Source organism: Orcinus orca, chromosome 10, assembly GCF_937001465.1.
Source record: "Orcinus orca chromosome 10, mOrcOrc1.1, whole genome shotgun sequence".
Lineage (NCBI taxonomy): Eukaryota > Metazoa > Chordata > Mammalia > Artiodactyla > Delphinidae > Orcinus > Orcinus orca.
Genome location: NC_064568.1, coordinates 67,926,789 through 67,951,332, shown reverse-complemented (window position 1 = coordinate 67,951,332; position 24,544 = coordinate 67,926,789). Strand labels below are relative to the sequence as shown.

Below are 24,544 nucleotides of genomic sequence, written 5' to 3'. Positions count from 1 at the left end.
TCTAAATCCTAGGTGTTGGGAGAGAAAGGGTAAAGGTGAGTTGAGAAAGAGGACTTGTGATTTTCTCAATTCTGCTTGTTATCACGGTCTTCCTTTTCCCTTCTTCCTCTTTTCCATAAGCTCATTTGGATGGTGACGTTCATATCTGCAATTTTACTGGGACTGGACATGGGATTACTTGTTTCAGTAGCTTTTACCTTCTTCATCATCACTGTTCAGTCACACAGGTACTTTGTCTCAGGTAATAGGAGGTGGGCCATGGCAAGGTAAGGCAACTGTGACCTAAAGGCAAATGCATTTACTTTCAGAACTAAGATTCTCCTCCTGGGTCAGATCCCTAACACCAATATTTATAGAAGCTTCCATGACTATCAGGAGGTAAGAATCCAGATCAGTCCCACTCCTTTGCCCAAAGGATGGGGTGGACCAGGCCTGCTGCCTAGTTTTCCTACAAAACCCCTTTGCTCCTGTCTGCTGCACTGCAGATATGCATTTACAAAGGTGGGGAAAGAGATGCAGCCAGTTAAGGATAATTTTAAAATGTACTTTGGGGGAGGAAGGCCAAGGAAAAGAGAGGTATGAGGAAATGGAGGGGAAAAGAAGAAAGCAGGAAAAGCACATGATGAAAATGGGAGGAAGGAATTTGCTAGATCTTGCTTCTTATAAAGAATACAGATTCTCCAGGAGGTTCTAAGGATTATTTTTTCTTACTCCATAAAAGAGCTGAAATATTTCCCTCAAGTTTACATTTATTTGTCTTGCAGGTTACAAACATTCCAGGGGTGAAGATCTTCCAGTGCTGCAACTCCATTACATTTGTCAATGTTCACTACCTAAAGCGCAAGCTGTTAGAGGGGGTGAAGGCTTTCCTCCCCAGCCTCTCTCTACCTGCTCCCCTCCCCTTCCCCGAGTATTCTCCCCTCCCCCACTCACCATCCGTATGAGACCCCCTCATATGTCTTTCAGGTTGAAATGGTAAAGGTGCCTCTTACAGAAGAAGAAATTTACAGCCTGTTTAATCAAAATGAAGATGGCCCCCAGCAAGGAAAGCTTTGTTGGTGTTTCTGCAACTGTGATGAACCGGAGCCACCGCCCAGGGTTAGAAACATGTCTTCTTTTCTGCATTTTTCTCCACATTTTATAAAAAAGAAGTGCACTAGTAGTTTTTTAAAAAAAAGGAAGAAAAGAAAAGAAAATCTAAACCCCCTCAGGGATTTTAACTCTTAGACGAACCATGAGTAATTGGAAATCAAAGATTTCTACTCAGAAATGGAGACACGGGTTCCCTTTCAGGTTCAGATCTTGCCCTGAAAGTAGGAGGCAGGGGGAGATGTCCTGACTCCTGATTCCCTTCTCAATGGTCAGCAACTTATCTGAGCACAGAGTACAGTCTGCCTGTTGACGTTGTCAGTAGTTCACTGGTTGTCCCTGTTTCCTTGACTTTTATCTTAGCTCCCTGGCTATCTATTTCTGAAAACAAGTGACTTAAAGATTGTTTTCTAACTGCAGCAGGGTCAAGGGCAGGCAGGGTCAAGGTGGCTGGGGTTCCCAAGGATCTGTCAGAGTCTCCTGATGTCTGCCTGTGACCCGGGAAATGATGATGTGGGGTGGAGGGCAGATAAGCAGACATGGGGATTTTACAGCGTCTGAAGATTATTTTAGCAGATGAGTTGTAGCGCTCATTAATTTCCAACTCAGATTTGGTCTAAATATTTCCTTTCCCCAGGGCAGGGCTGTTCATTTCCAGCTTCAAGGCCTTTCATCCACACAAACACCCTGGAGGAGCAGCTCTATCTACACACACACACAAGAACACCTCCCATCCCCCTCATCACCTACAATACCAAGCACCCACTCTTATTGCCATACACCCGAATGGAGCATAGGCTCTACTGAGCTCCTGGAAAATACCAACTTCCCTGCCAAGAGGACTGCTCTACTACTAGAACTAACACTATCTCTAATTTTTATTTTGTATCCACACTGCACTGAATATTGTAGAGAGTATTTACAGGACATCAGAAAATACATTTTAGAGTATAATATGATGTAATATTTATTGATCTCATACTGTGTGCCCAGAACTATGACACTATGAAAAAGGAAAATACATTTTTAGGGGCCTCTGTCTCCAGGTAGTTCTTTTTTCTTTTTCTCTTTAATTGTGGTATAAAATGCATAACATAAAATCTATCATCTTAACCATTTTTAAGTGTACAGTTCAATAGTGTTAAATATATTCACATTGTCGTGCAATCATTACGACCATCTACCTCCAGAACTTTTTTATCTCGCAAAACTGGAACTCTGACCCATTAAACAACTCCCCATTTCCTCCTCCTCCCAGCCCCCGGCAACCACTATTATACTTTCTGTTTCTGTGACTTTGACTCTTCCAGATGCCTCATATAAGTGGAATCATACAGTATTTGTCTTTTTGCAATTGGCTTACTTCACATAGCATAATATCCTCAAGGTTCATCCAGGTTGTTCTTTTTTTTTTTAATTTTTTCATGGAAAAATTTGAACATATACAAGAGTAGAGACAAGTATAATGAGCCTCTATGTACTCACCATCTACTTTAAGATTTATCACCTCGTATTCAATCTTATTTCATCTATATCCCTACCCACTTACAGCCCCTCAAAATCACAGGATTATTTTGAAGCAATTTATGGAATTTTAATTCAAACTGGGGAGGATTTTCTGGCAGTCCAGTGGTTAAGACTTGGTGCTTTCACTGCTGTGGGCCTGGGTTCAATCCCTGGTCAGGGAACTAAGATCCCACAAGCTGTGCAGTGCGGCCAAAAAAAAAAAAAAAAGAAAAATCAAACTGGGGAAACAGCTCTCTATTAATGTGACATTTAAGGCTATTATTGTATTTATCCACCCAAAAATATACATTTTTTTCACATCTCTGAAATTTAGATGCATTGTACAATTGATGGCATTATTATAGTTTAATTTGCAGTGTTTTGTTTGTTTCTTGACAGTACAAAAAGTAATGGTGCATCTTAAAACTGATGAAATAAGATGGTAAACCATACCATGCAGTATTGTTATGTTCTAAATCGTGTGTTTATATTCTAACCACTCTAAGACTTCAGTTAAAGAGATTGGCATGAACTCAAAAAGGCAGGGAAACTTCACGGTAGTAATGGACTTAAGCTGGGCAGGAGAGAGAAATTTGGATTTACGTCAGGTAGGAAAAAGAAGGACTCCCAGTCCATGAATAGGCTTGGACAAAGACACTGAGATAGAAATAAGCATGGGATCCTCAGAGTAAGAGGCTTGGCCTGGGCAGTAAGTTCAGGCAGACCCGGCGGGAGTGGATTGTGAAAGCTCTTGAAAGAGTATAGAGTAGACAGAGAGAAAGGGGAGGCTCTCAGAGGTTTCTTCTGCCTGAAGGACCTTGTATCTCCCCAACACTGAGCCAGTGCTCAGCTGTCCCCCAAAGGCCTGGCCTCAGTGACTGTCAAGGCTTGGGGAGCACCTCTCTCCTTTGAACTGTAATATTATCATTTGTCCACACCACTTTTTTTTTAGCAATACAATATATACTACCTTGTTAGTTTTAATCTTTACTTTTTTTTTCTATTTTTAAATAGAAAAGCAACAAGCAACAATGTTGCTTGTTGTTCACAAGCAACATTATTAGAACAACAGATTTTTCTTAAAGAAACATCACCCCAAAGTATACCACTCTAGCAAATGAACTCTTCATTTTCCCACATGCCTTACAGTTCTTGTCCATTTAGGTTGTTATTCATCCTTTAAATGGACACGTGCCCTCTCCCCAGGTAGAATCTGGTCCCTGTGACTGCAGAGTCAGCATTCACATCTTTCATGCCATTGTATTCCCGGTGCTTGGTCCTGTCCTTAAGCGACATAGGCCTATTAGGAGCATGAAAGGAGTGAAAGGTAAAGACAGCCACACTCAAGTACCTTTTGTCTCCTTAAGGAAATGTGACAGAAGACAGTTTCATTGATAAAAGAAGGAGGTGTTGAGAAAAGGGACTGATGGAAGAAATACTTCAAAGTTCTAGTAGGTGCGGGAGACTAATTAGAATCCAGGGATGAGGGAAAGGAATAAATCAAAGACGATTTAAAGTCTGGCTCACTAAGACAATGATAATGTCACTGACGCTCGTGGGGAAGTTGGGAGGGGTGGCTCTGAGTGGTGAGGATCAGGAAAGATGAACGTGGTTTTAGTCACAAGCTGGAAGCGACGGTGAGATATCTAAGGAAAAAAGGTATAATGCATAGTCTGCGGAGTTTTCCAAGAGAGAGGGAAGTGAGTTAGTAGATAGAAACAGCATAGTTGCAAATGCTTCCAGACTTGTTTGAGTCTTATCATAGTCCTCCCCTAACTCTGTCATCCCAGGTTGTTTACACAGAACGATTTGAAAGTAAAGGGGACCTCGACTCGTCGTCCTCCATTAACCTGGTCCGCTGCTCACGTTTCAAAATCATGGACACAAGCCAGACTATGTCCGATGACCAAGTACCGTACATAACATCTTCCACATCCCAGAGAAATCCAAACTACAAGGAGGTGGAGAAAGTTTGGCTTTCTGATGACCCCTCTAGGAGCATGTCGATCACACTCCCTGATGCTTCTGAAACTCAGGTTGGGGGTAGAACACTCCTGCCTTACTCGACTTCATCTCTTCTACCCAGCATCCACACCATCATCCTGGACTTCTCCATGGTACATCTTGTGGATACACAGGCTTTGGTCGTACTAAGACAGGTAACTACTAAGGAGGTTTTCACAAGAACCCTGATCCCCTCCCACCACCATCCCAGCCCTGATCCTGATTGAATCCTGTTAGTCACTGGTTAGCTGCTCTGTGACTCCTAGGCCACTAGGAACTTGAGCACCAAAGACAGTTTAAGGTCAACCAGAATAAAAAGAAAATGAAGCAACTCTGATTTACTAAACTAGGGTTGGTTCCCTAACCATGGCATATTATTTCTCAAGGACTGAAAGATAAGAAACTCTTAACACCATTGAAACAGCAATCTGTGCCACACCCAGCAACTCCCAGCGTATCCTGGGCGTTAGCTACAAAAAATGTCAAGGAATAGGTTCAAATGCTACAGAAGAAAGTTCACAAGGAATTCTCCACTATTCAGCTGCTCTAAAAGGCACTCAGGTTTGAAGAAGTTGTGATGAAATGACACCTCAAGCATGGGGCTGCCTGGTCCGGTACCTGTAAGGATCTTCCCCAGTTCCTTCTTCATTGCCTGCATCTTTGGGTGAAAAGGGCAGGAAAGATTTTTCCTTCAAAGCTATGTTCCCTAAGTCCTGGCTTCTCTCCCACTTTCTGGTTTCTCAGACAGATTTCATTTCTCTCCTTCTTGTACAATATGGAAGTTTAGGTGCACAACTAACCATATTGGCTTTATTGTTTAATGTCTCATAAGTATGAGACATTAAAGACATATTTAATATCTCAGTGTCTTTTTTTTCGAGCCAGCTTATCTCAGTTTTTAGTCCTCTATCTCACTCTTGCTCCTGTTGGCGATGGCTCAGGTTTACACATCCTGAACCCACTCGCTTCCTGGCTCTAACTGCACCCACATTTTTTTTTTAATTTATTTAATTAATTTATTTTTGATGGTGTTGGGTCTTTGTTGCTGCGTGCGGGCTTTCTCTAGCTGCGGTGAGCAGGGGCTACTCTTCGTTGTGGTGCGTGGGCTTCTCATTGCAGTGGCTTCTCTTGTTGCGGAGCACGGGCTCTAGGCGCGCGGGCTTCAGTAGTTGTGGCACAGGCTCTAGAGCGCAGGCCCAGTAGTTACGGCGCACGGCCTTAGTTGCTCAGTGGCATGTGGGATCTTCCCGGACCAGGGCTTGAACCCATGTCCCCTGCATTGGCAGGTGATTCTTAACCACTGTCCGTCCCCCACCCCCCCACCTTTTTTTGAGGTATGCTCCTTTGGCTGACTTTCCTTCTTGTATCCTCAGATTCCATTTTAACAAAATATTTATAAATATTTTATCCTATGTCTTATTCCTAAGTGAATATGATTCTGTCTTAAGTGAGTCCAGCTCCTCTTTGGTCTAAGGCAATAGGAAGCTTGTCATAGCAGAAAGAACTCTGATTGGTGGTCTGTGGATGTGTGCTTTGTCCTGGCTTTACTACCACTCACTGTCCATCAGACCCGAGGTAACTTAATAAATTGCACTTGGTTTCCTCATCTATAAAATGAGAGGCTTAGAAGAGATTTACATTAAGGTCTTTCCCATCCATGAGACCCTCTCCCCACCAACACCCCACCCCCTCTCCATTTGCAGGCTCAAATATACTTGATAATGTCTTATCTTTGGGACTTTTCCATCTTAGGTTGTACTACTGGGCTGTGTTCTCTTCTCCCAGTCTTACACTGTAGCTGTAGTTTTAGATTTCATTGACTACACTATCAAATGCCTCTTACATGCCAGACTGAGTTGAGCACATTTATATACACTATCTCATTTAGTTCTCACAACAGCCCCGAGAGACAAGCCATATTTCCCCCTAAGAGTCCTGTGCTCGCAGCTAGGAAGGGGCCTGCCCGGCACTGGAACTTAAAGCCTCTGACATTATATCACTCTTCCCCCTGCTCTGTAGTATAATTGGGCCATCCTTTCCTCTCTCCTCTCGTCTTCCATTTTTTGGAGGCACCATATGTTCTGGTCTGTGGCATAACCCTTCCATCAACCTGGCCTACGTTGATGACTTTCTGCTCCAGCCCCATCATTGAGGCAATGTCCGGCACCTTAACTTTGCAGGCTTCAGAGATCCACGGTACACCCTCACACTTTAAAAAGGCAGGTTTCCCCCCAGGTGTCTGGCTCTGTGTGTGTTCGGGTTTGGTTTGTAGCTTCTGTGGCCAAAGCATTTGAGAAGAATGATTTCTTTGACACCGGCATCACCAAGGCCCAGCTGTTCCTCACCCTCCACGACGCCGTGCTGTTTGCTTTGTTGTATCCCGCCTTGTTGGAGGAAGTCATTATGTTTTGTGTACTTTATAATTGAAAACTTGAACCCACTAAGAAAAATCCCAGTAGTTGTTCTTATTAGAGACAACCACTCCATTTAAGCTTCTTCTTAATTCACGATATTTCAATCTCCCATTGCTTGTCATTTAGAGTGTGTCTATAGTGGCTCTTTACCAAATAACGTTATGATTTACTGTATGATCAAGAATGACTTTCTTGTTTCCCCTTGGTAGTGAAAGAAGTAGAGTCTGTCTGTTTTGTTTCTTTTGACACTCCAACTTAGTGCCCAGGTTTGGAACCTGTTGAGTCTTAGAGTATTAAGGTGAATGGTGACTTCTTTTGAATTGAACGTTAAGATTTATAGCTCCAGAGCATATATATATATATATATATATCATATATATATATATATATATATGATATATATATATATAATATATATATATGATATATATATATATATATATATAGGCTGAAGTATATACTTGGGGTCAGTGTCTGATGTTTTACTAAATTCAAATACAACTCTGCAGAGCAGCACTGAATATGATCCTCAGGGTTCCTGAATACCTTTCCCAACTATATCACTTGACCATCTCTGGGCCACATTTTGCCACCTCTGCTTAGTGGACTCCAGAGAGAAGGAGGTCACGTGCAAACACTAAGCAATAATACCAAGGTATAATTGTTCATGAGGCCTGTCCAGTGTGTCCCCATCACACCTGTGCCTGTGTCTATCCTAGCACTGTCCTCATGTGAACATTTATCTCTTTATGTGAACTGTTTCCCCACTTAAGGCCATGGGCAACCCTCCCTCTCACTCCCCACCCAAGACCATCTGATTCTCTTTTGTATTCTGGCACTTTAGGCATTTCCTGGCATAAAGCAGTTCACTCATCAAATGTTTACAGAGCTGAATGGGGTGGGGATGCAAAGGTACATATACCCCAGACAAGTGAATGACCAAAGCAGTTTTAAAACTCAGCTAATTAAAAGGCCCTTTCCTCTAATGAGCGTGAAGATCTCTAAAACTGGCTTACTCTCTCCCCACAGATGTTCAGTGCTTTCCAAAACGCAAACATCTTGGTGCTCATTGCAGGGTGTCACTGTGAGTATCTTTCATCTTATGAAGAGGGCTGTGTTTTGTATCCTGGATCCTCTCCTCCCCAGATGTCTGACCCTGTGTGTGTTCCCGGTTTGGTTTGTAGCTTCTGTGATCAGGGCACTTGAGAAGAATGATTTCTTTGACACTGGCATCACCAAGGCCCAGCTGTTCCTCACCCTCCATGATGCTGTGCTATTTGCTTTGTCAAGGAGGTTGCCAGAGTCCTCCGAGTTAAATGTGGACGAATTGGAGACAGTGATACAAGGAGCCTACTCAGAAACAGACAAGGTTGGATGATGTGAAGCATCGGGGTGGGGAGTGGTATGGTGGTGAGGTGGGAGGAGACACCTAATCAGATAGAGATGAGCAACGTCCAGGAAAGGTTTTTGAGTGTGGCTGTCCCAGAATTTGAAATGTTGAAAGGTTCCCTTACCAGTTGGTAAATAGCAATAAACCTGAGTCCCAGGTTCCCACACTGCCATGGCATCTGGGTGTCATTCAGGATCCTTTCCCAACTGAAGAGGGGTTACCCAACCCAGCAGAGGACTCAAGGATCTTTTTACAGCAGGCTTGGTTAGTGCCAGTGCCATACCAATTAATAAATATTTTAAATATCTCCCTTAGCTATCCCTTTAGAATCCCCCTCCACCACCATCCTTGGGATGGATAATAAAAGTGATGAACTAGCAGACGTAAAGATCTGCCAGTCTAACTCTATGGCTAGAGCAAAAGGTGGGGACTATAGACAGAGATAAAGCTAAAGAAGATAGCAGGAGGCCAGGTCACGAAGGGCCTGCTGAGGATTACATTAGGGGGTTGGAAAGACAAGTAAAATCAAGAAGACAATATGTCCAGGAATGCTGACCAGACCATTGTTATTTAAATGGTTGACCATGAAATCCAGGCTGGCTACAAAAACTAGAGAAATTGGAAGTTATGGATTGATTGAGCCTGAAGCATGGTAAGTAACTGAGGAACCAGAGGGTGCAAAGAAGATGAAAAGCAAATTTAGGCCAGAAATATTTTCTACTTTGCCAGGAACCCATGCTTTCTGGTACCTTAAGTCCTACTGTATTCTGAAATTCCTTGACTGTTCAAAAATTAAATCTAATTGGGAAGTTTTAACCCATCTAATTGTGTGTATTTCAGAAAGAAGAATCAAAACATAAAATGAGTAGCCGTCTTATAGAAGCCCCCAGAAGTAAAAGTCCAGCCTTCATACTCCAGGACCCAATAACAGAGGAGGAATCAGAGCTAGACTTTGATCTGTATCCCATGCAGGAGTCAGAACAAGAGACTGGGCTAGATCCAGACCTAGACCTGGATCACGAGATGGAGCCTGAGTCAGAGCTGGAGCCTGAATCTGAGCTGGATCCAGAGACAGAGACCAAGCCTGAGTCCACATCCAGGCCAAGCTCTCAGCAGCAGTACTAGCCTCTGTATCAGTTTATAACTCCCCAGTCCCCACCTCAGACTCAGCCTAGGACACAGTCAGTAGAGAGTAGGCATCAGCTTATGAATTCACTTACATCCCAGAGCAACGCCAGTGAGGATACCTTGTAGATGAGCTAGGAATAAGGGGTCAGATTCCCTCAGCAAATCCTCCCCACCCAAATGGGGCCACTTGGTCTGGAGATGCAGGCTAGTTACAAACTAGCAGTACTTGCTTTGGAACTCCTCCATCTGTTGGCCTTCCTCCTTCCTCAGCGCTGGGATCACACTCCCAGATCACAATACTAAACACCAAGAATTATCTCTGAATTCCTTATCCAGGTTCACTTCGTTTCACCTTCAGCAGATGTTCCACTGAAGGATTTCCTTCTTCACACCCCTCACCTCTGTGCTTTTTTTTTTTTTAAGACCATCTCTAACTTATTCCTCTCATCTGTGTTCCCCTTTCTCTAAAGAGATGAGGCTCAAATAAAATACATAACTCTAGTTACATTTGGACCCTTCCTGCATCTTCTACCTTTTCTGTATTCTGTATGCCGAAGGAACTGTCAGGTGGAAGAAATCCCAGAAGTAGGTAGATACAGTGGGGAAGAGATGAGCATGAAAAAGAAAAACTGCGTAGCATTTGTACTTTATATGTTATCTTCACTGCACTGCTGCAGTGGGAAATAGGGGGTAAATAGGTTAAGTTAGGCCAGGCTGGGACTTCCCTGGTGGTCCAGTGGTTAAGACTTTGCGCTTCCAGTGCAGGGGGTGCGGGTTTGATCCCTGGTCGGGGAACTGAGATCCCAAATGTCGTGCAGTGCGGCAAAAAAAAAAAAAAAGTTAGGCCAGCCTGTGAAGGCTTGTAATACAAAGAACTGTTAGGCTAAAAGCACTTTTGCCGTCACTCCAAGGTCAGGATCTTATCCTGACAGTGTTTCAGAAGGCCAATAAGCTGTACCATCCAATGAGAATGTTAGCTCTATAGAACTCCCCCTGGTCTTCACATTCATATTCACTGTTGCTTCTTTCTTATAGGTTTTTAAGATCCAGGCAATCTAGGATCTGTACTCTTGGTGGACCAAACAGTTAAAATCTGTGACAGACACCAACCCCTTAGGAATTGGAAAAGTCAATCAAATCACTAGTTTGGTCCACATTTAAAAAAAGTTTTAAAAATTTAAAAAAATTTCCCCTCCTCCATTAAAAAAAATCTAGTATTAAGGTACAACCTGAAGAGAAATATAAACCCCTGGGCAAAGGCATTGGGAATACTGAATTTTATTTCCCACTCAGTAAACAAGATTCCCCTTGCTTAGAAAATCAACTTCTCTCACCTGTTAGATGAAAGAAATACTTCTTAAAATAAGTGTCTCTTATCACAGAGATAACAGGTGCATTTATTCATTCTACAAACATTTACTAAGCATCTGCTATATACACAGCACCCCAAACTGTGGGGTAAATAAAACAATATTATCCCTCCCTACTTTACACATGCATAAAGTGAGACATAAGTTTTGTAACTAGCCCAAGGTCATATACAATTGTACCCTAAAAGAGGTGGGGGGCCCAAGTTACAAGCTTCATTTGTTCATGTTTACTCAACACATTTATTGAACTCCTACTATGTGCCAGCCACTGTCCCAGGTGCTGAAGACACAAAAATAAGCAGAATAGATGACAAAGATAATTATAAATTGTGATAAGTACCTTGACGGTAAAATACAGGAAACAAAGAGGGCATACATCAGGAGGACCTGAACCTATCTTGGGTGTCAAGGAAACTCTTCCTATGGTAATGACAATGACCTTGCATCTGAAGGATGAGAAAGAGCTAGACTGAAAGTAGGTTCCAATGACTGCTAGGAGGGCAGAACAAAACGGGGGACCAAGAGTGGTAACCATGGGTAAGTACAGAAGCTGGGCACCCAGGGACACAGCCAGATGGAGCCTAAGGGTGATTACCATGGCACCAAGGTCTCAACCAGAAACTGGTTCAAACCAGGCTGTCAGGGTGGCAGGAACAAGCACAGAAGTGTTTCAAAACCAAGAAAACATTTCACATTTAAAACAGGAGACTAGGAAGTGCACAGAGAGCCGTTTCTGTGGGCTGCCGCCCTCTCACTCCAGCTCCCTTCCATTCCCACATTTCCATCAGAGGAAGGTATTTAAACACAGAACCAATGGCTTCTGAGAGTCTGGTAGAGTTTAGACTTTGGACCTTTCTGTTACAACTGCAACATAGCTAAATCTTGATTTTCATGCATGACCTCAGAAAGACCAACCTGATGCTTGGACTATAGCCTATCTTTAAAGCATATTCTTCATAAATCCATAGCATCCATCCCCTCCTGAAATAATAAGATGAAGAAAAATGGTCAATTGATTGTAAACAGTTCAGCATTAAAGAAAGGCTGAGTCTTCTTCCAAAATGCAGATTGCCTGAAATTCTAAGACGTTTCAAACTTTACAAAATGCCATGGTTTGGATTGGTTAGCTCACTTTTCATTGCGTGGTCATCATTGCAGATTTTATATCTCTAATAAGAAATTGGAGAAAAATTTTAAAGACTAAAAAACTAGTATAGGCCAGATCTGAAAGAGTATTTTTCTCCATTACTGAAAAAATCTCAAAGTAGTTTATGTTCTACAGTAAATGGGTTATGGGGCATGATTTTCACATATAAGAAATTACGTGAAGTCAATACAACTGCAGAAAACTGGGTTTGGAAAAGAGATTGGTCAAAATAGGTGACCCTAGGTGCTGTCTCTAAATATTAACACATTAAATGTCACAAAGCCCAATGGATTGTAACTTGATCTTACCCATATCTGATTTAGATGACAGTTAGATGAGAGTTTGGACTTAGACCTTTGAGTTGATGATATGTGAGAAGGACATGAAGTTTGGGGAACCAGAGATGGAATATTATGGTCTAAATATTTGTGTCACCCAAAATTCACATGTTGAAATCCTAATCCCCAAGATAATGGTATTAGGAGATGGGGCCTTTGGGAGGTGATTAGGTCACTCTTACAATTATTAGTGGGATCAGTACCCTTATAAAAGAAGCCTCAGAGGGCTTCCCTGGTGGCACAGTGGTTGAGAGTCCGCCTGCCGAAGCAGGGGACACGGGTTCGTGCCCCGGTCCGGGAAGATCCCACATGCCGCGGAGCGGCTGGGCCTGTGAGCCATGGCCACTGAGCCTGCGCATCCGGAGCCTGTGCTCCGCAATGGGAGAGGCCACAACAGTGAGAGGCCCACGTACTGCAAAAAAAAAAAAAAGAGGCCTCAGAGAGAAACCTCCTCCCTTCCACTATATGAGGACACAGCAAGGAGACAGCCATCTATGAACCAGAAAGTGGGTTCTCACCAGACATCTAATCTGCCAGCGCTTTGATCTTGGACTTCCCAGCCTCCAGAACTGTAAGAAATAAATTTCTATTGTTTATAAGCCACCCAGTCTATGGTATTTTGTTATAGCAGCCCAAATGGACTAAGATGCCCAAGGACTTAACTGTATTGTATCTAGATTCAACTCTCATTTATAGGTAGAAATAAAGGAAGTAATGGCATAATCCAAGGTCATTAAGGGTCTTGAGATTATAGAATCTCAGTGCTAAAAAGGACCATGAGGGTCATCTGGACCAATTTTACCCATCCAGTCTCTTACAATTAAATTTAATTTGGGACTTCCCTGGTGGTCCAGTGGTTAAGACCCCACACTGCCAATTCAGGAGACAAAGGTTCAATCCCTATTAGGGGAACTAAGATCCTGCATGCCGCATGGTGCAGCCAAAATAAATAAATAAATACAAAAATAAATTTAATTCATTAAACACTTATTGGAAGACTCACCATACCCCAGATACTCTGTGTTTCCATAATCTATTACTGCAGGACAATCCACCCAAAATTTAGTGGCTTAAAACAATAGTCATGCATTTGTTCATTATTCTGCAATCTGGGCTGGGTTTAGCTAGGCCCATTCATGAGGCCGCAGTCATCTAGAGATTCACCTGGGGCTAGAAATTGAAGATGGGTTTACTCACAAGTCTCGACATCTCAGCTGGGATGGCTGCAAGGACTGGAGGCTGGCCAGGCAGCCATCTCTCTCCACACAGTCTCTCTGGGAGGGTACCTGGACTGCACACAGCAGCTCAAGGCAGCATGTCACCTGCCACATTCCACAGATCAAAGTACGTGACAAGGCCAGCCATGATTCAATGTGAGGGCAAATACACTCCACTTCTTGAAGAGAAAATAATTTATGGCCATTTTTAATCCACCACACTATGATAAAAGAATGAATAGAATATGATATCTGCCCTCAAGGAGCTCCCAAGCTACAAACATGCGGGGAGAGAGTGTCATGCCTACTAAACGAAAAGGTGATAATAATGAGAGGTAAAGTGCTATAGAAATACAGATGACAGGAAGGGTTAGAAAGAATGTGGGTCAGGGAAAACTACTGAGAAGAAATGACATTTGAGCTGGGCATTGAGATTAAGTGGGATAAACACGAGTCTCCCAACGGACCAAGGATGAGTAGAGGAGCCACAGCTACTGTGGATCAAGTGTCCATCTGAGTAAGCACCAAGAAAAATCTTGAGTTTTGTTCTGGGAAATGGTTAAATTACTTGGAAACAGTTTGATCACTTCAGGTATGACTTTTATGCTTTGTTAGGTGAGACTAGAGCACCATTTAGTATAGGGCTAATTATTCCCCCAAATTGAGACAAAGTCTTTCTAAAAACTCTATCTAATGCTCTGAATATTGGACTTAATATAATCAAAGGAGACTCATGCTTTAATTAATTTTGTGTTATCTTATAAATTTGTTAAAATACAGCTTCTCATTGTAAGAATAATACTTGCTCTTTAATGAAAATTATAAAATACAGAAAAGTGGGGTGGAAAAAAAAGAAATCTCCTGTACTTCCATTCCCTAGAGAAATTCTGTTAACATTCTGGGGTGTTTCTTTTGTTTTACTAGAAAGCATGGGCTTTGTCTTAGTAATGAAGGATTCTTACCTCCCAAAGTTATAGTACTTTTTCTTTAGTAAATTAGAGGGTGCTTTGATTAAATCTAAAATACCACCATCCCAACATGCATTTCTTGTTCTTAAGGACTGAGATAAACAACCTGGGAACCCTGCTGGATGCCCACACCTGGCCTCAGCCCTCTAGGAAGCACCAGGCCTACAACTTTATTTCCAGTATCCTTTCTTCAGATTTAATAAATTTAAGGGAAATGCCAGGGAGTTGACAGAAATCCAGTTTACTTAACAGTACTTTTCACGAAACAGACAAGGAGACTGAGTATAAACTATAGCAATGCTTAAGTGAAATGCACTATGCCCTCATGTCAGAAAATTGCAATTTTTTTTTCCTTAAAGGAAAGCAGTCTTTATTTTGGGGACTTCCAAAGCTTGATTTATAGTAACTACAAACATTGCTACTTTTGAAAGTTTATAGAAAACATTTTTAGAAAAATGGTAATTTCAAACATTAGTCACACTGTTGTAACACTCATCCAATAATTATTTATTCTTCAGTAAGAAATAGAATTCTTCACAGCAAATGCCCCAGAGTTGCCTCACTCAATTACTACAGCCATTAAAAACCCATTAACTAAATCAACTAAATGTTTTTGTAGCCTTACTGAACACCTGTAGCTCTATCCTCTGTTGTCTCAATAGGCACCACGTTTATCTAAGTAACAGTAGATCACATCTGACAGATACTAACACTAAGCTTACGTACTGTACTGAAGAAGCTTAACACTGATATGTGTGCTTGCTATAGGTGTACTCTCTGACGCACATAAAAGCAGATCTAGGTAATGTCCTTTGGGGATGGGAGAGTTTACTTTGCCTTGACTGGTTCTCATTCTAACCAGCGAACTCTTTTTGTTTTTAATGACACTCTTTTAAAAAATCCTGTAACATTGATGGGAAGGGAGCCCACCACCATCATATGTGGTGCACCTACAGATGACTGCATGGCAGTTATATTGCGGCCTAAATGTCCTATTTAGTGATATAGTAAGCAATGGTCCAAAAAACATGCAAGAGCTGGGATCTTTAAAGCGTTCCACAAATGTCCTGTTACAGTGGAAGAATGAATTGTCTAAGGGTCATGAGTATTAAAACTAAGGTTATGATTCCACTGTTCAATTTGGGCAGGCAGGGATCTGTTGTCACGTCGGAAGATCACGGAAAAGAGGACTCTTTGCAGAGTCCCTGATCAAAAATGGGCCTTCAGGTTTCTCTTCAAGAACAGCTCTGCTGAGCTTCCCTGGTGGAGCAGTGGTTGAGAGTCCGCCTGCCGATGCAGGGGACACGGGTTCGTGCCCCGGTCCAGGAAGATCCCACATGCCGCGGAGCGGCTGGGCCCGTGAGCCATGGCCGCTGAGCCTGCGCGTCCGGAGCCTGTGCTCTGCAATGGGAGAGGCCACAACAGTGAGAGGCCCGCGTACCGCAAAAAAAAAAAAAAGAACGGCTCTTCTTCGTAATGGTTCATCACTCACCAGTGACAGGGATTGCCTGTAATCTGAAGCAAATTGGGCATGAGGCAGTGTATGTAATCAATCTGTTTATGGACTTCCCAAGCTCTCCATCTACTAACATGGGCATGGCTGTCTCCGGGTACCTGACGTTGCCCTTGCCTGCGTGATTGCAAACACTGGGGGGTTGTGTCCTCTTCTGAGTCACAATTAGCTTGTGAAATTGCAGAATTGTTCTGATTTATTTCAGTCATTCTAGGAGCTGACTTTGGTTCCAGTTTATATAAAAAATTAACCGGTACAGTGTCTTCAGACGTATGTGTTTGTGCATCGGGAAGGGGATCAACCTCTTTTTCAACACCAAGCTGCCTTCTCTCTCTAAGCTTATCCTCTTCAGCTTCTGTAGAAGCCAAGGATAGATCAAACGTATCAAAAAATGTTGAATGTGGGCTCACAGGAATATGCTGTTTAATCAAAGGCCATTTAGGGGCTAAATCTGAGACAGCAGGGAAAGAACATTTCTCAAGCATTAATTCAGAAAGGCGTGTTTTTCTTTTATTAGAAAAGAGGAGCTTTGACCGCTTGTTTAAGTTCTCATGGGAAAACACAAGCCTACAGTATCCTGCAATCTCTGTCTCCTACAGTGCTGCTGGAAATGATGTTCATGTCATGTACAGAGCTTATGCCATTTCGCCTCTCTCTCCTTTGAAGTCCACTTCGAGTTCCACCAAACTTTTTTTTTGGCTGTGCGGCTTGTGGGATCTTAGTTCCCCAACCAGGGATCAAACCCAGGCCCCTGGCAGTGGGAGCGCCAAGCCCTAACCACTGGACCACCAGGGAATTCCCTCCACCAAGCTTTTTACCAGTATCCAGTGAACTTTGTGTCTCTGCAGAACAGGAATGTTTTTTCTTCCTACCCCACGGAGCATGTCAATAGTAGAAACCTCTTCTTGCAAGTCTTGTCCCTGGGGTGACACATGAATTATTATCCATTTCAATGCTTATTTCAACTATCTGAGGAGTTTCAGTGGCACAGTTTTGGTTTCTCCTTGAAGAATTCTTTGAAGAGCTTAATCCCAGTCATAAGGCAACATTTCCTCTTCAGGGACTGCTCTGTTGCTGAGGAGCTGTCTCCTATACTGATTTTTTCTCTTTGACAGACAAAACATCTGTTGGAGTTCATGCCTGCATTTTCACTACAGCTTCCTCCTTCATGGCTGAAGAGATTCTGACACCTGTATTGGAAGTTATTCCATATTTTCCCCACTTTATCGGTTGATTATAAGCTCATGACCAATAGCAGGCAGGGCTTTGGAGGGGCAGGAGCCGTGAAGGAAATATGTTGTTCTTCTGGCCACAGATACGCATGGTGCCCTTAACCTGCTACACTCACTGAAACTTGCCCAGTGGTGTTCGTTCCTCCATAGAGCCTGACTCCCTGCGACATCCTGATGCATCTTATAAATGGTGTGTGGGAGACACAGCAGCTCAGATGATCCCCACTCTCCCACTCCGCTATTACCCTGGCGTGCTCCTTCTCTCCCAGGTAGCCCTCACTTATTAACCCTTTACTGTATATCAGGTTCTGTTCTAAGCACTTCACAAAAGCTAACACATTATTCTGCACAACAACCCTGCGAGGTAGGGCTGTTATTACTCCCATTTCCTAGATGAGGAAACTGAGGTACAGGAGGTCCCACTGCCCTGGATTCCCCCTGAGGCCCCTAACTCTACCATCTTGTCTACTGCTTAGTATCTGTGCCAGTGAACGTTCAGAATAAGTCCAATAGTGCAAATTTCTGGCCTAGTAGAGGGAAAGGTGTGTCACCAAAAGGAAAAGCAGGTTCAAATGAAGGACAATTCCTATTTACTGAGTGCATGCGATGGTGCAGGTACTTCACAGGCATGATCATATTTGTTACTTGCTCCAAAGCCTCTCGTTGAGAGAGGGACAGTTATTCTTTTTACCCAGGGTAGGACTCTTAAGACCAAGAGTTTGCCAAAAGTCACCACTATTCAGTGTCAATGTCAAAACTCAAACCCAGGTGAGATGCCAAAGATTAGGCCTTTTCTCTACTCAGTGCTGCTTCAATTTGGGGAAAGGTGGCTTCTTGGTGCCTTTGACATGAGAAACTCAAATCAGTGCACTGAGTGCCTCTGTGTCTCTGCCTCCTGCCCTGGTCCCTTCCCCCCCATACACCCAGCCACCCATGATTTCTACATTCTTTCATAACATCCCAGATAATTCACTGAGCACTTACTACGTATCTGACACTTTTCTTGTAGGCCCTGGAGATACAGCAGTAAACAAAAGTCACTGTCATTCCAAGGAGTAGTGGGGCAATCAAAGCAAATAAACAAAAAAGGCCTTTCCCTCCCCAAAAAGTCATTCTCAGGTTCACTGCCAGAGGGTGTATAAACCTCTCAAAGGTCCAAACAAAGGAACATATTGAAATACTGGTGTTTGGATTGAGAGAGTAAGTAACTTTAATGACTTTTTGCAAGTCAGATGGTTTCCAGTTATCTGCCTTCAACAAAACTGAATAAGGACCTCTTGGAGTTGTCAGTTGACGGTCATTAATATAAATTTTGATGATGATTACTACGTGATTTTTGGCACATTTGGAAGGAGTTTAAAAAAAACAATGATACTCCTGTGCCAAACCCTTTCCATTCCCATGTACTTATTTTATGTGACCAAGTTTTCGTAGCTATTACCAAACAAACATGAATAGAATGAGGCAGGGCTTATTGAGAAAAATCACCTACCTTTGCACTGAGGTATATTTGCAATAAAATTTCATCTATCACAAAATGATCCTATATGTTATCTTGATTAATCATGCAATAATAATACTCATAATGATAGGTAAGAAAGCTTTTAGAGGATCATGACCTCAGGAAACATTTTTACAAATTAAATTACAACATAAACGCACATTTGTATGGTGGAGAAGTATGATAGGATGATCAATACAAGACTTTTAAGCATAAAATTGTATTACCTGAGGATAAACTTCTGTGAGAGTAAAATGAAATAGAAATACAAGTTCAGGGAGAAAAGCGGGTAATGTAAAATTTCTTAAAGTGATTTTTATTTTTTACATATAAAAATGAATGATGGTGGGTATCACATTGCTATTGTATTTAAATTCCATTGGATGGCATTCAAAACTGGGATGTTAACACTTTTAAAGTGTCAATTTCCTTTGCAATCTGTATGGCTTTTATGTAATTTTCTTGCCTAGTGACCCTATCTAGAAAATCCAATACAAGACTGAACAGAAGTGGTGAGAGAGTGGACATCCTTTTCTTGTTCCTGATCTTAGGGAGAAAGCTTTCACTCTTTCACCATTAAATATAATGACAGCTGAGTGTTTTTCCTCAGCCTTTATCAGGTTGAGGAAATTCCCTTCTATTCCTAGTTTGTTGCATGTTTTGCATGGGGGTAGTTTCAAAAAGTTATTTTAGTGAATAAGGAAGCAAAATGTTTGAAAACTCAAGTTCAATTTCCTTAGAAACTCTGTCCCTGCCATACCCCCAACAACAAGCACAGTGCCTCCGTATGAAAGGGGCCCAATCAGCATTTGTGGAGCAAACTATCTCCCTCCTTCCCCGTTGCATTTTATACTCCAGTGATGCTACACTGTTTATGGTTCCCCCACATACCATGCTGTCTTCTCTGACCGCAGGTTCCGTCCCTCCCTTCTGTTCCCAGCTGACACCTATTTGATGTGTTCCAATGCTGCCCCCGTGTCATCTCATTCAGGAGATGCCTCTCTCCTCAGCTCTTCTCAAATCCTGAGCTGAGCGGGCCTCTTTTTTTGTGCTCCTGTGGTACTTTGTGCATCTACTGTATTTATAATCCCCCACTAAATTAGACAGATGATAGGGTGTGTGGTTAAGGGTATGAATTTGAGAGCCCGGCTGCCCAGATTCAAAATTCTGCCTCTTACTAGTTTGTGTGACTTTGGTTGTACCTCAGCTTCTTCATCTGTCAAACACAGGTGATAATAATGGTACTGATCTCATAGAGTTGTTTGAGGGATGAGGGGTAACAGTATCCAGCAAATAGTCATTACTATGTAAGAATTAGCGAATATGTGTGTATGTATAAATGATTCACTTTGCTGCACACCTGAATCACAACACTGTAAATCAACTATACCCCAATAAAAATTAAAAAAAAAAAAAGAATTAGCTATTAAGTCCTACAGGGCAAGGGCTATGTTTTCTTCTTCTCTACTCCTCCAAGCCCTTAGTCTCCTGCCCGGGCTGCAGTGGGTACTTGATACATGTTTGTCATGAGGGTGGGCCTGGTGGAAAGTATCTGAAAGAAGGAAAAGAAATATGAATTTGACATTGCATAGCAGGTAGAAATCAGAACTCAAATGTCTAAACCATGTTGCGCATTTTTATGTATTTCCTAAACAGTCTTCACTCTGGCCCCGAGATTGCCAAACTGGAGAAATTAAACCTGGGGCCAGAGGTTCCAAGAGGACAGAGTGACCTCAGAGAATATACACAAGTCACAAGAGCTGTGCTGTGCCTGCCTGCTAATGAATGTTAACAAATGTGTGTGGCAGATTTTAGTCAAAACTTGTTTTCTTTATATCCCGGGAGTGAGGATGTGGTGCGGACAAATCCTCATTACTATACACTTCTCTGGTAGAAGTTCTTTACCCAGGTAGAAGAACTAAGAGTTGGACACGATCAGCGCAGGTCAGTTTGCAACACCCTGCTGCCTCCCCAGAGCACCTCCAGGGAGCAGAGCAAGGGCTCTACCTGCCTCCAGAACCATCAATCTCTGTAACCTCCTCATTGCTAGAGAATCTCCTCCCCTCCTCCAACCTTCACGCTGTGGCCAGAGCATCCAAAATGATGCGTAGTTTCCCACCCTACCAAGCCAAGGCTTTTATTCTTTTATTTTTTTAAAGATTTATTTATTATTTATTTTTTTATTTTATTTATCTTTGTCTGGGTCGGGTCTTAGTGGCAGCACTTGGCATCTTCGTTGAGGCATGCGGAATCATTTTGTTGCAGCACGCGGGCCCTTTCGTTGCGGTGCACGGGCTTCTCGCTAGTTGTGGCGTGCCGGTTTTCTCTCTCTAGTTGTGGCGTGCAGGCTCCAGGGTGCGTGGGCTCTGTACTTTTGCAGCACACAGGCTCTCTAGTTGAGGCGCACGAGCTCAGCAGTTGTGGCGCGCGGGCTTAGTGGTCCCGCGGTATGTGGGATCTTAGTTCCCTGTCCAGGGATCGAACCCACGTCCCCTGCACTGTAAGGTGGATTCTTCACCACTGGACCACCAGGGAAGTCCCAAGGCTTTTATTCTTATATCTCCTCCACCTACACCCCTCAACCCTTCACTCCAGCACAATTTCCTTGTGAAGTATAAGCTTTTATAGAACAAAGCCAGAAAGCGGTTTATCTCCAAGCAACTCCTGTTATCAAGCCTCTCCTGGGATCAGGGAGCCCAAGAGGCTGACTTCTTGCTTGGAAAGTGCTGGCTGCTTTGGGTGTATCCTACAGACTGCCCAGACAGGCCGTGCTGGATCTTTTGTTTGCCCTCCAGATTCACCCTCCACCTCTCCACCCTGCTCTGTGCCCTGGGAGGCTGGCCTGCATGGACTGCATCACCCAGGCACCTTTGCCTTCTAACTTCCAGTTGAGTTTTGTCAATGGGAGGCACTAGCCGGAGAGGATGACTGGAGAAAGAGGTTGGGCATTTATTTCCCTGCTGCGCCATGGTTATATCCCTCTATCAAAGGGCACACCTGTATTCAGGCAGTCCTTTCTTATTGCTACAGCTCTGTTATGGGTTGAATTGTATCCCTGTCCTCAAAAGATATACTGGAGTCCTAACCCCCAGAACCTCAGAAGGTGACCTTTTGGAGATAGGGTCTTTACAGAGGTAATCAAGTTAAAATGAGCTCTTGAGGATGAGCCCTAATCCAATATGGCTGATGTCCTTATGAAAAGGGGAAATTTGAACATAGATTGAGGCACACATACAGGGAAGATGATCTGAAGAGTCATGGAGAAGGCGGTCACCTACAAGCCAAGCAAAGAGGACAAATCCTTCCCTCAGAGTCCTCAGAAGGAACCAACCCTGCTGATGCCTTGGTTTCAGACTTCTAGCCTCCAGGGCTGCGACAATACATTTCTATTGTTTAAGCCACCCAGTTTGTGGTACTTTGTTAAAGCAACCCTAGCAGACTAACACAAACTCTCATTGGGTCTGGTAACACCTCCACCCCTTGTGTCTTCAGGCCTACAGGGTGGTAAAGACTCCCACTGTTGCTAGTCTTCACCATCCCTAGTTGGTTTCCCTTAATCCTGTCCACACCTCAATCTCTTTATTCAATTCTCTTCAATTATTCTGTTGACTGTGCCATGTTTACTGAGACTCAAGTCTAAAATATAATTATATTTTCCCAATATACTTCACAAAACAATCACAAAGGCAAGAGAAAGTTCTATTGGGGTTCTCCAATTATGCAGACATCTACTGGGAATCTTATTCAATATATCTTCACTTTCTTCTTCTGTTGCCTATTTCATCTTGCAGGACACAGAGGAAGCTATGAGGGGAAGTGATACTTTGGACTTAATTCAGATCAAAATTATGAGAGTTTGTGGTAATCAAGGCAGGGAATTGGGTGTGATGAAACATGTATCCTACACTTCAGGTGCTCATATTTCAAAAATTCCAAAGAAGCATTAGGTAAGACCCTAGGACAGCCTGAAAAAATAAGTTAGCTCAAAAGGAATGGGATCTTGCAGAAATTAAATTCTGACACTGCCCATGAGCAGCAAAAACATGACGACTCATGTTCTCTGAATAATCCTACTTTTAAAAGAACTTGCAGAAAAACAGTTGTGGGAGAGGCGTATGTATGTAATTGAAAATGAATACCAAAGAATGGCCACCACTTTTAAGAATAACTTCTGGAAGGGGAAAATCCAAAATAGGATAAGTCCTGTGAAAATAGGGGGTGGGGGGAAGTGATTTTTAAAGTTACATTTAAAGCGAGAAACACAGAAAAAGGTATAGGCTTTAGAATACGGGAAAAAAACAAACCAGCTTATATGAACAATTATAGAAATTACAGAAAAGGTGTGAAGAACTGAAGCATGCTGGGAGACTGGGGAAAAACAGATGAAAGAAAAAGGAGAAATAGTCAATTCTGGGAACTCAGTCCAGTGAACTTGACACTGACTCTGGAAAAATTCTCAAATGTTGTTAAACAGATGGCTGGTGAGCTCTTAGAGAGAGAATCAACAGTCACTCAGAGATGTATTTCCTTTTTGATGGATCTGCACTAACCCATTTGGGTTTTAGCACAGCTCTCCTGTTGTCCCTCTCAGCGTTTTCTCTCCCTCATCTAGACATTTCTCATAAACTGCACATCATTTATTCTTTGATTAGACAAATATTTGAGCACCTGGTAAGTGCTAGGCACTAATTTCCCCATTCTGGGACTTTCCCTCAGCCACCAGCTCTCTCCTGTCTTTTCTAAACCCCATGTGGTTTTCCTGAGCTGGCAGAATCCACATACTCCAGGGCTTGACTGTCTGCCCCAACTCACCTTTTGTTTTCCAGGATAGAATTGGGAAGAAACTGGGTTGCAGTTTTCCTTGGCCAACAGGTGCTGTCCTCTTTTGCAATATGCCCAGAAATGCTATCATTCGGGTTCCATGCAACAGATATTAATTAACTCAATTTCAAATTTGGCAAACCTACATTTCCAGCCTCATGTTCCACTTCATCTCTTCAGTCATTACCAGCCCCAGTCCCTGCCTGTAAGTTTCCAAGTCTGTGCCTTTTTGCTCAATTGATTTTCTCATTCAGGAGCCTGACATCTCCTCCACCTCTGGAAATCCTACACATTTCCCAAGACCCAACTCAAAAGCTGCCTCCTCCCTGGCTGGACTTAATGACCTACTTTGCTCAATAAAATCCCACCCAAGCCCCATGCTTGACCTGTGCAGCACCATTGTACTTTCATCTTCCCTTCTCAATTAATTACTTGTCTGTCTTCCTCACTGGAGTCTAACTTCTTTAAGGGCAAAGGTCTGCAGGCTTCCACCCAGTCCAGCTGCAGTACTTTACAAAGGGGTCGGCAAACTAAGGCCTGAGCAAAGAATGGTTGAAATAGTGGAAAAAAGAACAACAGAAGAATAATATTTCATGATACATGAAAATTACATGAAATTCAAATTTCAGGGACCATAAATAAGACTTTTTTTGAACACTGAGAGCCCCTATTTTCTATGACTGCTTTTGAGCTCTAGTGGCAGAGCTTAATAGTTAAGAGATCTTATGGCCCCCAAGATCTCTTGGGGTTTACTATATGGCCCTTTACAGAAAAACTTTTCTAACCCTGCTTTACAAGAAGGATTTGATGACTGATCACTGTGTCAGGACACCAAGGTTCTCAGTACATATCCCCTCCGAGTTTTAGTTTATTTGTGTATTGGAAGTAATAACTGTCTTGCCTTTA

At 42.7% G+C, this 24,544-nt stretch overlaps 2 protein-coding genes and 1 pseudogene across 8 annotated transcripts in view; 1 reads left to right on the top strand and 2 right to left on the bottom strand.

Moving 5' to 3' along the window:
* Positions 1 to 10,044, top strand: part of SLC26A8 (solute carrier family 26 member 8) — a 72,385-nt gene extending 62,341 nt beyond the window's left edge. For 5 of the 7 annotated variants that reach the window (XM_033424149.2, XM_033424151.2, XM_033424150.2 and 2 more), the window contains 8 exons: positions 121 to 227; positions 309 to 378; positions 765 to 857; positions 967 to 1,098; positions 4,386 to 4,754; positions 8,043 to 8,097; positions 8,198 to 8,382; positions 9,244 to 10,044. In XM_033424149.2, coding sequence (XP_033280040.1) covers positions 121 to 227; positions 309 to 378; positions 765 to 857; positions 967 to 1,098; positions 4,386 to 4,754; positions 8,043 to 8,097; positions 8,198 to 8,382; positions 9,244 to 9,528 — 1,296 coding nt within the window. In that variant the 3' untranslated portion in view covers positions 9,529 to 10,044. The remainder of the gene's footprint in view (positions 1 to 120; positions 228 to 308; positions 379 to 764; positions 858 to 966; positions 1,099 to 4,385; positions 4,755 to 8,042; positions 8,098 to 8,197; positions 8,383 to 9,243) is intronic. The other 2 variants (XM_049715965.1, XM_049715966.1) reach the window with 2 other exon arrangements.
* The window catches only part of MAPK14 (mitogen-activated protein kinase 14), a 174,119-nt gene that overhangs the window by 137,943 nt on the left and 11,632 nt on the right, over positions 1 to 24,544 (bottom strand). The gene's annotated exons all lie outside the window — the stretch shown is intronic.
* On the bottom strand, positions 15,400 to 17,237 carry LOC101270026 (suppressor of cytokine signaling 5-like; annotated as a pseudogene).